This window comes from Phoca vitulina, unplaced genomic scaffold (assembly GCF_004348235.1).
Source record: "Phoca vitulina isolate PV1807 unplaced genomic scaffold, GSC_HSeal_1.0 scaffold22, whole genome shotgun sequence".
Taxonomy (NCBI): Eukaryota; Metazoa; Chordata; class Mammalia; order Carnivora; family Phocidae; genus Phoca; species Phoca vitulina.
In genome coordinates, this window is record NW_022589725.1 from 29,621,210 (window position 1) to 29,635,595 (window position 14,386).

The 14,386-nt window shown below is 41.8% G+C and overlaps 1 protein-coding gene and 1 non-coding gene across 3 annotated transcripts in view; both read right to left on the reverse strand.

Annotated features, from left to right (window-relative positions):
- Positions 1-14,386, reverse strand: part of SNX5 (sorting nexin 5) — a 94,160-nt gene that overhangs the window by 12,386 nt on the left and 67,388 nt on the right. The window contains exons 1-5 of one of the 2 annotated variants that reach the window (XM_032419317.1): positions 14,237-14,369; positions 13,912-13,994; positions 3,189-3,293; positions 1,556-1,666; positions 608-729 (exon numbers count right to left, since the gene is read on the reverse strand). In XM_032419317.1, coding sequence (XP_032275208.1) covers positions 608-729; positions 1,556-1,666; positions 3,189-3,293; positions 13,912-13,962 — 389 coding nt within the window. In that variant the 5' untranslated portion in view covers positions 13,963-13,994; positions 14,237-14,369. Of the gene's footprint in view, positions 1-607; positions 730-1,555; positions 1,667-3,188; positions 3,294-13,911; positions 13,995-14,236; positions 14,370-14,386 lie in introns of those variants that run through there. The other variant, XM_032419316.1, reaches the window with a different exon arrangement.
- LOC116642126 lies at positions 8,132-8,368 on the reverse strand. The gene has a single exon (XR_004301309.1). It is a non-coding gene; the product is annotated as a small nucleolar RNA SNORD17 (small nucleolar RNA).

A 14,386-nucleotide genomic window follows, 5' to 3' on the forward strand; every position in this document is an offset into this window, starting at 1 on the left:
AATATGGCTGTGGGGCAGAGCACAGAGGACAACTGCTGAGATGGGCACCACACTGACGGTGGAAGTGGTGGAGGGAGCCAAGTTAGAGGTGCAAGGATAATTTCATAACTAATTTTAATGCAAATCCCCAACTGTGATACAGTTTTGTTTGAAATAATTACAACCAAATTAAACATGCTTCCTGTGAACCTAGGACTTCTTTCAAACCATCAATGTGATTATTATTCAGAGTGCTTCTCTGCAACCGCATTAGTGCAGTCTAGTTTCAGCTATACTTCAGTCAGCAAACTTCAGGGAATAAGACTTAGTACATTATCAGCAGCCTGAAGAGTTCTTTATCTATAAAGACACAAAGGCTTACTTCTTCACTATGCCAGACCAGCATTCTAGAACAGTAGTCCACATGGGGGAAAACAATCAATCTATCCAGTGTCCGTCCCCCCCACCCAAGGGAATCAACCACAAAACATAGTTCTACAGGACAGCGCACTAGGCAACTAATTAGCTGCCATACTTTTAGAAAACGGCCAGCTTCTCCTGGTTTCTGTACACATCACCACTTTGGTTCTTCTCAAAAGATACAGCCCCATCAAGAAAACCCACTTACGCTTCCAGCTCTTGCTTCATCTTAGCAAATTCTTCTTTGGTCATAGACCCTTCACCCTCTCCCAATTTCTGCATCTTTTCTCGAGGGCCATCAAAGTCAGGCTTTGTAGGAGCAGGCGGAATCTGTAGGAGAGGCAGGTTAACTCGCAAGCATCCTTGTCCCGACAGTGATGTTCTACTCAGTGCCTATGCACAAGGAGGCAGCCAGCCCAGTGGGGCTAACAGGTCAACCACTGTTTTTCTCTTAACCTTATTCCTTTTGGCCATATAAAAGAAGTCTCCTCCCCACAACTGGGCACTCAGACTGTAATCATTTGTTCAGGTTATCCATTACGGATGATTTGTAGGGGATAATAGTGTTTAGCCTGCTTCAATGTCAGTTTAAAATGTATATATGACAATCAGTGCTAAAATGAAGTCTGTGAAGCACCATCAAAATTAGTCTCTAGACATCAAAGGCAATTTTTAATTCCACAGGATAATTAGAAGATTCCAATTTTGAATGAACAGAATATTCTCAAACACAAGCTTCAACACTACTTTTATTAGCACAAAGACAACTGCTTCCTCTACTCCTTGAGCGGAGGACACTTTTTGAGAAATTTATTGTACACCACTACCATTCTGAGATTTTCCTAGAAATCAATTCTACTTGATGCCTGGAAGTACCAGAGAAATACCAAACCCAAAGGTAGAGAAGATTCAAACCATGAAACCATTTAGTCTATTATGCAGGTCTTAAGAGTGTATGTATGCTTCACCTCACAGCTATAACACGATTCTCATGTAGTTTAGCCTTACCAATAGTACATGGTCTAGTTGGTAGATGAAATCAGAGAGTTTTCACAATCCATTATAAAAAATGGGTAAAAGTCTCTTTAAACAAAATGAGTAAGAAGGTAGAAGAAACTGGCTTCAGTGATTATTTGATTTTCCAAAATGCACTTACGATAAGCCCAGCATAGTCTGCAGTTTCAATAAGAGTGTCATGTAGCCACACAAAGTCTTCATGTTGCCTTGTAACAGAAAACTCTGGGCTCTGAAACGTGGGCAGCGTGGTCTGTGAAGAACAGAGTAAAAAGTTAACTGGTAACCACCACTTTCTGATAAAGCGGTTTGGGTTTCCTGGGCTGTGCTATGGGAAAATTCTGTGTAACAAAACATCTCAGTGAGACCCAGTCAAGAACAAAAGCAGCAACACATGATCTCCTCACTATAAAAGTCATCGCTGAAGATTCAACATGTTCTTTAAGGAATTCTTTTCACATAACTCCACCTCTCAGGTCAACTCAGGCAGATATAATCACATAGTCGTCACATTGTCTCCTGAGTGAGGTATGCTAATCAAGCCACCAAGGTATTAAAAGAAAACCACATGGGGGAGGACTGTACAGATAGCGTGTCTGTATGCGGGAGATGGCATGTAACCCAAAAGCTTTGTATAGAATCAAACTGCCCAATTCAAATTGCGCTTCAGCCATTTATTTCACTTAAACCTGTGGCTCAGTTTCCTCACCTGTATAAGGGGATAATATGATACTATCATAAGGTTATTATAGAGAGAAAATTAAATCCATATAAACCCTTTACAATGCCTGGTGTAAGACAAGCATTCAATACATTTTAACTAGTATGGAAGGAGCAAGGACACTGAAAATGTTCCTGAAAGGATGGATTCTGAAACATTACGTTTACTCTCCACATTTTTCAGATAGGCATTATTGCCTTTGTCAAATTAAAAATTTGTACATAAGGCATCCGGGTGGGTCAGACTGACTCCATTTTTGGCTCAGATCATGTTCTCAGGGTTGGAGATTGAGCCCTGCATCAGGCTCCAGGCTCAGCGGGGAGTATGCTGAAGATTCTCTCTCTCCCTCTCTGCTCCTCTCCCTGCTCATGCTCTCTTTCTCTAAAATAAAATCTTTTAGGGCGCCTGGGTGGCTCAGTCATTAAGCGTCTGCCTTCAGCTCAGGTCATGATCCCAGGGTCCTGGGATTGAGTTCCACGTCAGGCTCCCTCCTCAGAGGAAGGCCTGCTCTCCCTCTCCCACTCCCGCTGCTTGTGTTCCTGCTCTCGCTATCTCTGTCTCTGTCAAATAAATAAATAAAATCTTTAAAATAAATAAATTAATTAAAATCTTTTTAAAAAATTGGATAAGGAAAAAAGTGCTTTGAATCACAAGGAACAGGAGGGACTAAGGCCAATAACTTACTAAATATGGGAAAAAGCAAGCACTTCTCACTCATGCAAATAAAAACAAAGGTGGAAGATTTGAGCTGTGTAGGTAGTGGCTCCACACATCACTATGCCTGGTTTGCTTCCTCATAAAGCAGAGTATAAGCCACACGAACATCAGCAATACCCACAGCCCTAAGGCTCCACCACAGTGGAAAATGCTGAAGCAAGAGCACTTATCTGATGCTCACTACAAGCAAGATGAGGGATGTTCTCACTCAGCAGTAGTGCTACACTGCAAACAAACAGCAACCATTTTGGTTCAGGATCATCTCTTCTTGCCCACTGTGAATCAAAAAGCTACAACATAGCACTGCTTTGATTACTGAAGTCATTCTGTCACTTACCTTGGTGTGCACTGTAAATTTGACCTTATCTCTCTCACTGAGTGCATCGGGTATGTCAATCTGAAGCGAGGGATCAACATTCAGGTCCACAGATACAGATCTCAGCTGAAATACATTTTTTGGCTATTAGTCTCAATTTCACTGTAGTATTAAAAAGTATCCTTCCAAAAATGGAAGCTAGGATTAAAAAGCATTCTACTGTACCTCTGAAACAAATAATGCAATATATGTTAAGAAAGAAAAAAAGAAGAATGTAGCAGGAGGGGAAGAACGAAGGGGGGGAAATCGGAGGGGGATAAGAACCATGAGAGACGATGGACGCTGAAAAACAAACTGAGGGTTCTAGAGGGGAGGGGGGTGGGAGGATGGGTTAGCCTGGTGATGGGTATTGAGGAGGGCACGTTCTGCATGGAGCACTGGGTGTTATGCACAAACAATGAATCATGGAACACTATATCTAAAACTAATGATGTAATGTATGGGGATTAACATAACAATAAAAAAATTTTTTAAAAAAGCATTCTATACAAGATCATTTATAACAAAGTCAGTTTAGATATCTCCTAAGTTTATTTGAAATTGTGGGGAAACCTGCTCTTTAGATGAATGGGAAGGTCCAAAATATTCCTGTATTTCTGAACAAAGCAACCACATGATTTTAGGTCTACAAGAAAAATACACTTAACCATATATTTCAACTAAAGCAGCTTTGAAGTAGACAGAATGAGATCTTGAACTTCTCACATAAATACCCCAACTACAAAGAAGCATTACCAGATGGTACACAGAACTGAAAGAAGTTAGAAATTAAGAAAAAGAGAAGACACAGAGAACAGGCATGCAGTATAGGGTTCCTAAGTAGAAGGAGAAGAAAGAAGGATAAGAAAAATCAGCTCAAGAGAACAATTTATAGTCAGGGATTGTTTCAAAGAGATGAGAAATCTACACACAAGATGTGATTTATTATAAAAACAAAGGCCTCAATTAGGAGAATCCCACTGTGGTGACACATAAGGACAAAGTGTGAACACTGCCCTGGAAGCAAAAGTAACCAATTTTGTGATCTGGAAATTCAGAGGAAAAGAATATTCAATTTCCTTTTCCCAGCTTAAGAAGAATTTTGGAAGAACTAGATTGTTGGGGGCATGTGGTTAAAATGGCTTTCCTATTAAATTTAAAACATGATAAATTTCCTAATTCTGAAAGCAGACAATGATGGTCAATCTGAAGATCTGACACAAACACAGCATGACAGTGTATGTGGAATAAGCAGCTCATCCCCCTCTCACCCAACTAGTAATCTAGTGCTGAAGCGTCACAACACTGATTACTGAACCCAGCGAATGCCAAGTGAAAACTGGCATTAAGAGGATGACAGAGCAAATTCCCTCTGAATTTCCTTTTGGATTCTTTGCTTCAAAATTTGAAGTTCAACACCAAGGTTTAACTTCTGAAACTAGAAAGTCTGGTTCAATCAGTTCTATAAAGATTAAATATATTCACATACAAAAAATGGATTCTTTCTCTCCCCTTTCTATCTTAGAAGCAATCAGTACTCTCCTTTCCCAGTGAGCACTGCAACTAAAAATTTTAAACTGCAAAAACCAGTCAGCCCTAGAACAATGGCTCTCCTCTAAAAAAGAAGCTTCAAATAATAAAGTTATTATACAAAGAAAGGCTTCAGGTATTAATACAGTATACTTAACAGTCCCTGACATCTCAACCCAATACTTCTTCCAAATGGATTCTTGATGACTCCTACGAAATATTTGCTTGTTTGGTTCAATTTTCACATGTCCATTTATGAGATCTCTGCAAACAGAGATAAAGCTTCAAGGTCAGGGATACTTCATTTTATCACAACTGTGACTCTAGCTCTGACATTTCTGATAAAAGCTTCCTTCCTTCTGTTCATTTACCACTGGGCAAATACAGTGTTGGAAAAGACCTCAAAATACACACGAAATTTGATTGCAGAGAATACTGGCCATCCCAACTATCTTATGTTTATATCTGGTAGTCCAGGAAATAAATAGGCCAGGTATAAAAGAGACAAGAGATACTGCTGGAAAGACAGGGTAGCCCATGGGACAGGTCTAAGGTGCATTTAAACAACTGCTCTTTCCTAAGATTCCAGCTCCCAAGTCACAAATCCTGGTTTCTAGCCAGCTCTCAATTTCTGAACACTGACAATTCCATTTTGGCCCACTACAAGTGAAGTAAACTCCATGAGTCTACAAACTCCACATGGACTACATTCTGAATTAAGATTGAAAGACCCAAGGGGAACATAATCTAGTAAATGGGTTCATTTAAGCACCTCAGTCAAAGCTACCATGGACTTTCCCAACTGCTTTTTGTTCCACTCAACAAATTATTCTGGTTTCCTCTCTTCCCATACTTTCACCCATAGAGAGGTAAAACCCCAGACTACTTACTATATTACCACCTTCCTTTTTTGTCAGCATAGAAATACCAGGTTTTGGTTTTTGTTTTTTGCAACAAGGACACAAAGAAATAGCAAAAACCAATGGAGGTTTCAAAAGACTTTCCGTAAGATACCAAGCATCCAAGCTTCTTCAGCACGTTATCATTTTTTGCCAGGACACATCACCCTAGAAAGGGATTCAAACAAAAATCCAACCACCTGACATGATAGTCTTAACCACCAAAAAACCCCAGATAACACAGTAAGTCTGCATTTGAACCTTAAAGAATTGTCTGGAAAAAAGATACTAGCAAAATTCTAAGCATTCAGGCCATCACCAACTCAAGAGTCCTCATTCACAAGTTAAATGAACTTTCTTGTACTGAAGAAGCATATAACCCTCCAGATAATGAAGCAGATACATCATCAAGGAGTAAAAAATTGTGAAATCTTCAAAGCTTCTAAGTCAGCACTGTATCCTGACTCCGGAAGCACAAGTATGATTAAAAGGTCAGCATTTCTTCTGCTTAGTCAACAAAAACAACACCAGATAGCCCCATGCCACAGTACTTGCTAAATACATCACCAGGATGGAGGGTATAAGGATAACACCCCTCCATGTATTTCTCCCATTCACACACCTCCATCCCCTATCCTAAATAAGTATTCAGAGTACTGCTTAGCACTGCAGGCCAACACTGTCAGTCTGACTTGGGCCACAGAGGCCAAAATGCCTAGAATGGCTGTTTAAATCAGCAAGGAAGCCGACTTCAGAACTATCTGACCTTAGGCATATTAATTTTTCTGTTTCCCAGTTCCCTTAGGTACCTCCTGAGAATCGAATTCAAAACGTTATCTACTCTCAAACAACAAAGTTTTAAAACTTTCTTCTGGGGCGCCTGAGTGGCTCAGTAGTTAGGCGTCTGCCTTCTGCTCGGGTCACGGTCCTCGAGTCCTGGGAACCTGCTTTGCCCTCTCTCTCTGCCCCTTCCCCCTGCTCATACTCTCCCTCAAATAAATAAATAAAATCTTTTTTAAAAAATCTGAATGCTTGGTAAGAGAACCTGAAAAGCAAAAAACTTGATACAGAATCCCTGTGCATTTCCTCACCTGTTTATCACCTTTACAGCTGAGACATCTGATACTGCTTGCAGAGCTCTGAGCCGCTAAGGACCACTTTTGGTCCAAATCTTACTTATGACTCACCCTGGTACAAGAAAATACCACTGCAAAGCTCTCTCTTCAAATGGCTTAATGGCTTACAGATGGCAAAGGGTACCTACCTCTGTGACTGGACAACACAGAAGGCTAGATTCTGAAATTCAGAATCAACAAGAGGAACAGAGAAAATACTTACATAAGGTATATGTTATGGTGACTACAGACTCCAGTTTACACTAGCACCACACAACCAAAATGACAAGACACAACACAATGGGAAGAAATTATCTCACAGTAACTGTTCTGCCAGAATGGGGGCTAGCTGAATAGCCATTTACATCGAACTTTTAGGGCAGGGGATGGGCTAAATAAATTGATGGGTATTAAGGAGGGCACTTTTGATGAGCACTGGGTGTTATACTAAGTGATGGATCACTAGATTCTGCTCCTGAAACCAATGTTACACTGTATGTTAACTAACTACAATTTAAATAAAAATTTGAAAATAAAAAATAAAACCAGTTTTGCACACAGGAAGAAGTTGGATATGCTAGCACATGTGACACCAATGAGTCTTCCCTTTAAACTGTTTCTATCTCCTAAGGATTTTGCCTTGTTATCCTTCCTACTGCTTAGGAACTAAGACCCCTTTCAGGGAGATGGGCAATATGACATGTCATCCATGAATGGTCTGTTAACAACATGAGCCAAAACAGGCAAGAAGCCTGCCTTGTAAAACAGATTTTCATTTTGATCACAAGAACCAAGAAACGGGATTTCAGCTAAAAAAGTATGTACACCTTGCTCAGCCCAATACTCATTATTGAGGAAATTTTAAAAAAAAAGCTCAGCTGCAGACTTACTCTAAATTTGTATTAGTTCTGAAAATAAGACTCACATGACCCTACTTATGAAACACACTTCGCCGTTTCAATTCCTAAGACGTGCTCTATTAGAAATTCTAATACCATACCCTCCTCCAAACCCCTCTTTATGGTTCAAGTATTGCTACCCCAAGTGTTTGTTATGTTTTCCTCCATCCTGAAAGGTAACCACAAGCTATTTATTATCTGCATTTAATTCCAGCTTTTCATCATAGCATTGGTGCATGAGAAACAATTCAATCAACTATAAGCAATGTATGAGCTCTGCTTTTACAGATATTTGTCCTCATCTCCTGCCTCCCTCCTCCCACACCAACTGGATCTCCCCTTCCTATAATTCAGGCCTGCCAATATCATCTTAGTCCTCAAAGATAACAGAACCAAAGACTTCTGGAAAATTTCAGTCTACAAACACAGGTAATAGCTATGGAAGTCATATGCTTTTAAAACCAGATAAAGGGATGCAGCAAGTGATCAGATTTCCACCACTCATCTTGGTGAGATGGGACCCAGAGGGACCCATCCCTGCTGACACCAACCATTCTAACCGGTAGTCTACCAACACACGAGCTGCCCACGGTAGAACACCGCAGACTGCAGGGCATTTGGAGGCTACGTAGCCCCAAGTTCCTAGAACAGGAACCGAGGCTTGGAAGAAGGTCAGCGCAACGCACTCAGCGAATGGATAAACTGAATCATCACTTCACAAAGCTGCAAGCCTATGAACTAGTCAAATTCCAACAAGGAACCAGAAAGATTAAGTTGAATTACTGGCTTAAATACATTAATTTCAAGAAATCCATCTATATGCCAGATACCTGAAGTATTTTCAAATGAGCTCACAAAACAAATAGGTTGAACTATAGGATCTGTAATGATCTTGTAGCACAGAACTTTTACTAGGAAGCAATAAACCAACACTACACAGGAAGTAGCTCCAACAAATCCATTCAGAGCTCAAGTCCTTTGCCTCCCCACCAAGGCTGCTCCCAGCAGTTTCCTGGTCTATCAAGTCCAGGGCCCTCTGAAACAAACCTGATATTTTACACACTAGTTGTGTTGATGAGGGTGTTTAGAAACATTAACCACCATGCTGGCTTAGGCAGCACATATACTAGAAACATTCACCGCCTGATCCTCATGAACTTATTTTATGATCAACCCAAGATGAAATACACATAGGTTTGAGAATAAAATTGACCTTTACCACCAATGAAGTGGTTCAGCAACATGTACAGAGAACTGTCTGAAGTTAAGCTTGTGTCATCTAAATTTGAAACACAAATGGTAGCATCCAAAGAGAAGGCAGCCTGCTTCGTGGTGGTGTTTCTTCTGCTTTGAGTCAGAGGTAAGGCACATTTCCCAGATCATTCAGATGCAAAGATTGCAGTACCAGCTTTTTAAAATTTTATCATTTACCAGCTCTCCGTATCCATCAGCACAACGTTCAAGCTTTGTAGTGCTCTCCGTGAAAGGCCAAGCCAAAGCCTTGGAAGTTGGTGACATCTGCATTTGTACTCTTCACAATTTATACGGACTAGAATGAAAACTTACGAGTCTGCCCCACCAAAACAAGTAAACCATAAACTCTTCGGGCAGAAAATGCACACCGCAGGTTAACATAAGCAATTATCTTGAGAAAATTACCCTTTCTCTCCAGACCATAGTAGTACTTTAAAAAATTACACCAAATTTGTGAAAGGAAAAGCAGGAGGGAATCAAGCCAAGGACCCAATTTCTAAAGTGAAGGAAGTTCAGTCATTTCTCTGCTCCTCCAACTACAACTTACACACTCCCCCCTGTGGTATTTATGGTTTGCATTTGGGGTGTGAAACAGCTGATGATTTCCACATTCCTCTTTTGGGGGAAGATCTCTTTTTAAGAGTTAACTCATTGGCCAATTATAAATAGGTGTTAAGAGGTAAAGAAATAGCTTTTTGGAAAGCTAGATCATGCAGAAAAACTTCAATTTATACTTGTGAGAAGTTTGCCACATTCATGTGAGACAAGATGTCCTGCAGCTGTCTTCCTGCCGTTTCAAAAAGTAAAGGCAGAATTTTACAAAGCTCTGAAATACTTTCCTCAAAAGAACTGGGTTCATTAGAAGTTAGGTCGTTTCCTTAAATACTGCCTAACTTCACTGCATGAGCTTTTCACCACTGGTTATTTGAAGCATTCGGAGTACTAACCTAAAGAACTACTCTTGCCTAATTTCCTCAAGCACTCAGGCCCTGACAAAGCAAGATGTTCAAAAAGCAGGATTTTACACCAGTTCTACCCACAGCACGCTTCTCCGTGAGCTTGCATCTCGGCCCACAATGCTCCGCGAGTGCTGTGTCAGAGCCTCCCTCAGCAGCCTCAGGTTTCCGAAGTGGCACTGAACTCCACCATGGTAAACACAGCTGCCCCTGTAACCTTCAATTGCCCAGAACCTGCTGAAGAAAACCACCTTTTACCATCTTTTGATATGGTTCCTCAATACTGGTAAGAAAGCTAATTCCAAAGATGGTCAACAATGCTTATGTTTTTATACAGCATATTATTTCCTTAGGATTTATCAATCCTAGATCTGACAAAATTTGAAATGGGCTTACTATATATTAACTTCTATAACACAACCTGACCCACACATACCACACATTTTAGGGAGAAAAGTTACGAAGTGATTCTCAAGGGACCTTTGACAATGCATAATTTTACTCTCACTACTGGAGGGAAGGGAGCCATCACCTAATAGAGGCCAGGAATACTGATGAACACCCTACAATGCACAGGACAGTTCACCACAACAAAAAATTATCAAGCAAAAAATGTCCACAGTATTTAGATTGAGAAATCCTGCTTTAAACTAAAGCTCTATATTAGATGGTTAGGTCTCACCAAATGAGAATCTCAAAGTGTAGAAAATTCTCCCCTGGCCATTTTTTCCTCACAGCCAAAAACAAAATGTGAGCAGATTATGACCTGCCAAAGTAGTATTCACAAATAAGGATCCTCAGACACAGTGTACAAGTTACTGATCCAGAACTAAGGTTTGGGCAGCTCTGATTAAGTCACACTTCTGGCATGTAGAAAATTAGGAGAAAAATGAAGTCAACCATTTAGTATAAACTTCAGTCCACAAAAATTAGTAAATTTGGACTTGCTGTAGTATTGTTAAAAGTTCAAGATTATTCCTATAACAAACTGTAGGTCACTCTTCATTCAAGCTGAAAGAGAATAGTGTCCCTACAACTTCCACAAATAAATAAAATCTTTAAAAAACAACCAAAACACACAGGGCGCCTGGGTAGCAGTCTGTTAAGCATCTGACTCTTGGTTTCAGCTCAGGTCATGATCTCAGGGTCCTGCGATTGCACCCCCCAGTCAGGCTCTATCAGGTTCCACGTTGCGTGGAGCCTGCTTAAGGTTCTATCTCTACCTCCCCCTCTGCCCCTCCCACTCGTGCTGTCTCCAAAATAAATAAAATCCTTAAATAAGTAAAATAAAAACTAGTTGCAAACCAGAGCAGCACCATAAACATTAATGACTGGCTGAGGAGACCCCATTCAACCAAATTCCACATAACCAACTAGTTAAGGGCCAAGCTGTAATGGCGGTAGACGGGGAGGAGTATCACCTCACAGCTTTTCTTATGTGTTAAACTTAACTACACTCTAGTAGCAATTTATCATTAAAAAAAAGTCCAAGAGGCAATCAGGACCCACAATTCAATTTACCATAGGTTTGCTAGACTAACAGGAATGAGACTCATCAACTTAGAAAGATACACAATGACACTCTAAGTAGAAACTCAAAAACATGCTGCCCACCTATTTTAATGACTTTTTGGCAAAGGGAAGGCCCAGAAAGCCTAGAAAAGCACAAAATGACTGAAGGCCAGGGTAACTAATTTGCAAAAACAAGGTCCTGCATAATCTCCAATTATTTTCGCCTACCCATGAAAAACTCCAAGACACCAGAGAACTCTGGAGGAATGGGTAATCTCAGTACTAGTTTATCATGACGATAAGGCCTAAAATGGGTTAATATTTTAACCCTTTCAGGAGCTAGACTTGGTAAAACCTTACTTTTCTAAAGATCAAAATACAATCTTTCCTATCACTAAAGTGGAGTTAAAAAAACAAAATTAATCATGTATCTCTTTTCCTCAACTGCTTTCTGGGAAAGGAGACAAATCCTAACACCCTCAACTAACGGATGTAACTAAACGGAAATATCAGGCTACCAGATACAAACCAATACTCCTTTTAGTTTTGCTGACCAAGCTGAAAAAAGTACTTGCTGCATGAGCATTCAAAATCCTCAAGAGTCAATTACATTCCCTACTTTACTAGTGGATCTAAACCCCATGAACCCCTATCCTCATGTAAATCCGTAAGTATATGGGAAGTTTACACTTAAAACATTTTCTGTAAAAATGTAAAATACTTCACTTGACTAAAAGCTGTATTATGGCAAGAAAATAGTTTGCCCAAGATTTGACTTCCTGTTATTTCACATTTGTCCCAAACTCCCTTTTGCTTAACAGTGAAAACCACCTAGACTCAATCCACAGCACAGGGCTAGCATCACAGACATAAGAAAGCAAAATGAGGGTGCCTGGGTGGCTCAGCCGGTTAAGCGTCTGCCTTCGGCTCAGGTCATGATCCCAGGGTCCCAGTGAGTCCCACATCCGGCTCCCTGCTCAGCGGAGAGCCTGTTCACATTCTCCCTCTGCCCCTCCCCCCTGCCTGTGGCTTTCTCAAATATATAAAAGCTTAAAAAAAAGGGGGGGGGTAAAACAAAACCATGAGTAAGAGTAGTATTTTAAGTTTTTTTATTTCCTGATTTCTGTAACTTAATAATGCTGTATAATCCTTTCCTGTATCCACTAAAACTGGCAGGAAATAGCCTTTATAATCCTCCAATTCTACTGGAGCTCAGAGTGGTGGGAAAATTACTTTAAAAGCCCGCTACAATATAGTGCAGTAACATAAGAAGGTCAGTTGAAGGAGTTAAGTCCTTTTAGATAGCTGTATAAAACAGATTCTGGATCAAGAGATGAGGTACCAGATTGGGGGGGGGGGGGTCGTCAAATTGCTGTCAAAATTCCTATTCAGCATCTAAACTTCTTCAGAGAAAACTATGTCTATAGTATTCTAAAAAAAATCATGATCAAGCTCCCACTTTGTTTAGTTAAAAAAAAAACACTTCAACTCTCAAAAAAAATAAAAAATACCCCAATCAAGAACCCTACCTCACACACAAAGTTGCATTTCAATAACTAACGTAGCAATGATACCCTTGTTGGAAAAATCCAGCTAGCTGTGTGTTAACTTCTGTACTTCCTAGATGAAGAAAAGTCTCTCCACACGTGCTGTGTGTGGATCAAAGGCTGCCTTTGACTTCTAAGTAGATGGAACTCTCTAAGATGCCCTCCAGGTTACTTACATTTGAGAGAGCTTTGTATTCTTAATTTTTTTTTTATTTTCTGTCAGAAAAACTTTCAGGGTGATGATTCTGCACATAACCTTGTGGCTCGTACCCACCTCTATGAATTGCGAAACTAACAAGTGTAAACGACCAATGAAAGATAACCTGAACTTACTGCATTAGTTTTCTTTTAGACCTCAAGATATAAGGGGCATAGGGCTAGCTTACATAAACACGAAAGTTTTTGGAAGGAAAAACTAAGTTTAACAAGTATTTGAGTACCTACTAAAAAATGACAAAATTCCCGCAGTGACGCACTTGGCGTTTATAAAGTTCTAAAGAACATGCTTCAGATTTGACTTGATGGAATTTCCCCAGTATATGGGCCAAAAAGCTTTCCCAAAGGGGGGCGGGGTGCAGTTCGAAGGCAACAAAACCAAAATATGCCATTTACTGCATGTCAAGTGGATTTCACGTTCACCGTCAAATCTTTACAAAGCCAGAGAAGTTTTCACAACTTTTTACGTGAGAGTACTTTTCGAGTCTCCAGAGAGAAGCTCCAGAGACTCGCCGCGCGCCCTCGGTACCGGACACCCGGACGCGTGCTACCAGGACCGGTCCCGCGATGCTCGCTCTCGCCTCGGGTCCGCGGCCCTCCAAGAGGAGGGAGCAAATGGCGCGCGGGGTCCGGCGGGTGCCTCCGCGTGGCGGAGGTGGATTTCGCGGGGAAACAGAGCTGCAGGAGCGGCCCCCAAGGAATAGGGGAAGGAATGTGGGGCTCCGGGAGGTCGGCGGGGCCTCCCGTCCTGGAGCATGAGGGCGAGGAGGGCCTCACCTTGCTGCGGTCCTCCTCCTGCTGCTGCAGCAACTCGGGAACCGCGGCCATGGCGACGCGGGCCTCGAGCGGGGGCCTTCTGGCTGTGCGGGGAAAGAAGAGGCTGGGCCGCCGCCGCCGCCTCCGGGGCGCCTCTCAGGGGCGGCCGCGGCCCCGCCTCCGCCAGCCTCCCTGCCCGACGGCGGCGGGAGGCCTCCGGACTCCGCCACCATCCCAGCAGCCCCGGGAAAGGCCAGCGGCGCGCCACGTGCTCCCCCAGAGCGGCCTCCCCCGTCCCCGCTGCCGTCCATCTTGGAGCCGGGCAAAAAAGCTACGCGTGGCCTACCCTCGCTCCGGGCCACGCGGAAACGGCCGACCGCAGGGCCGCGACAAGGACTCGGAGCAACGGGTACTCTCAGCAACGCGCGTCTCAAGAAATCCCGCGCTCTTGCGCGGGGCAATTTATTACTCAGCCAGAGTCCAAGATGGCGACAGG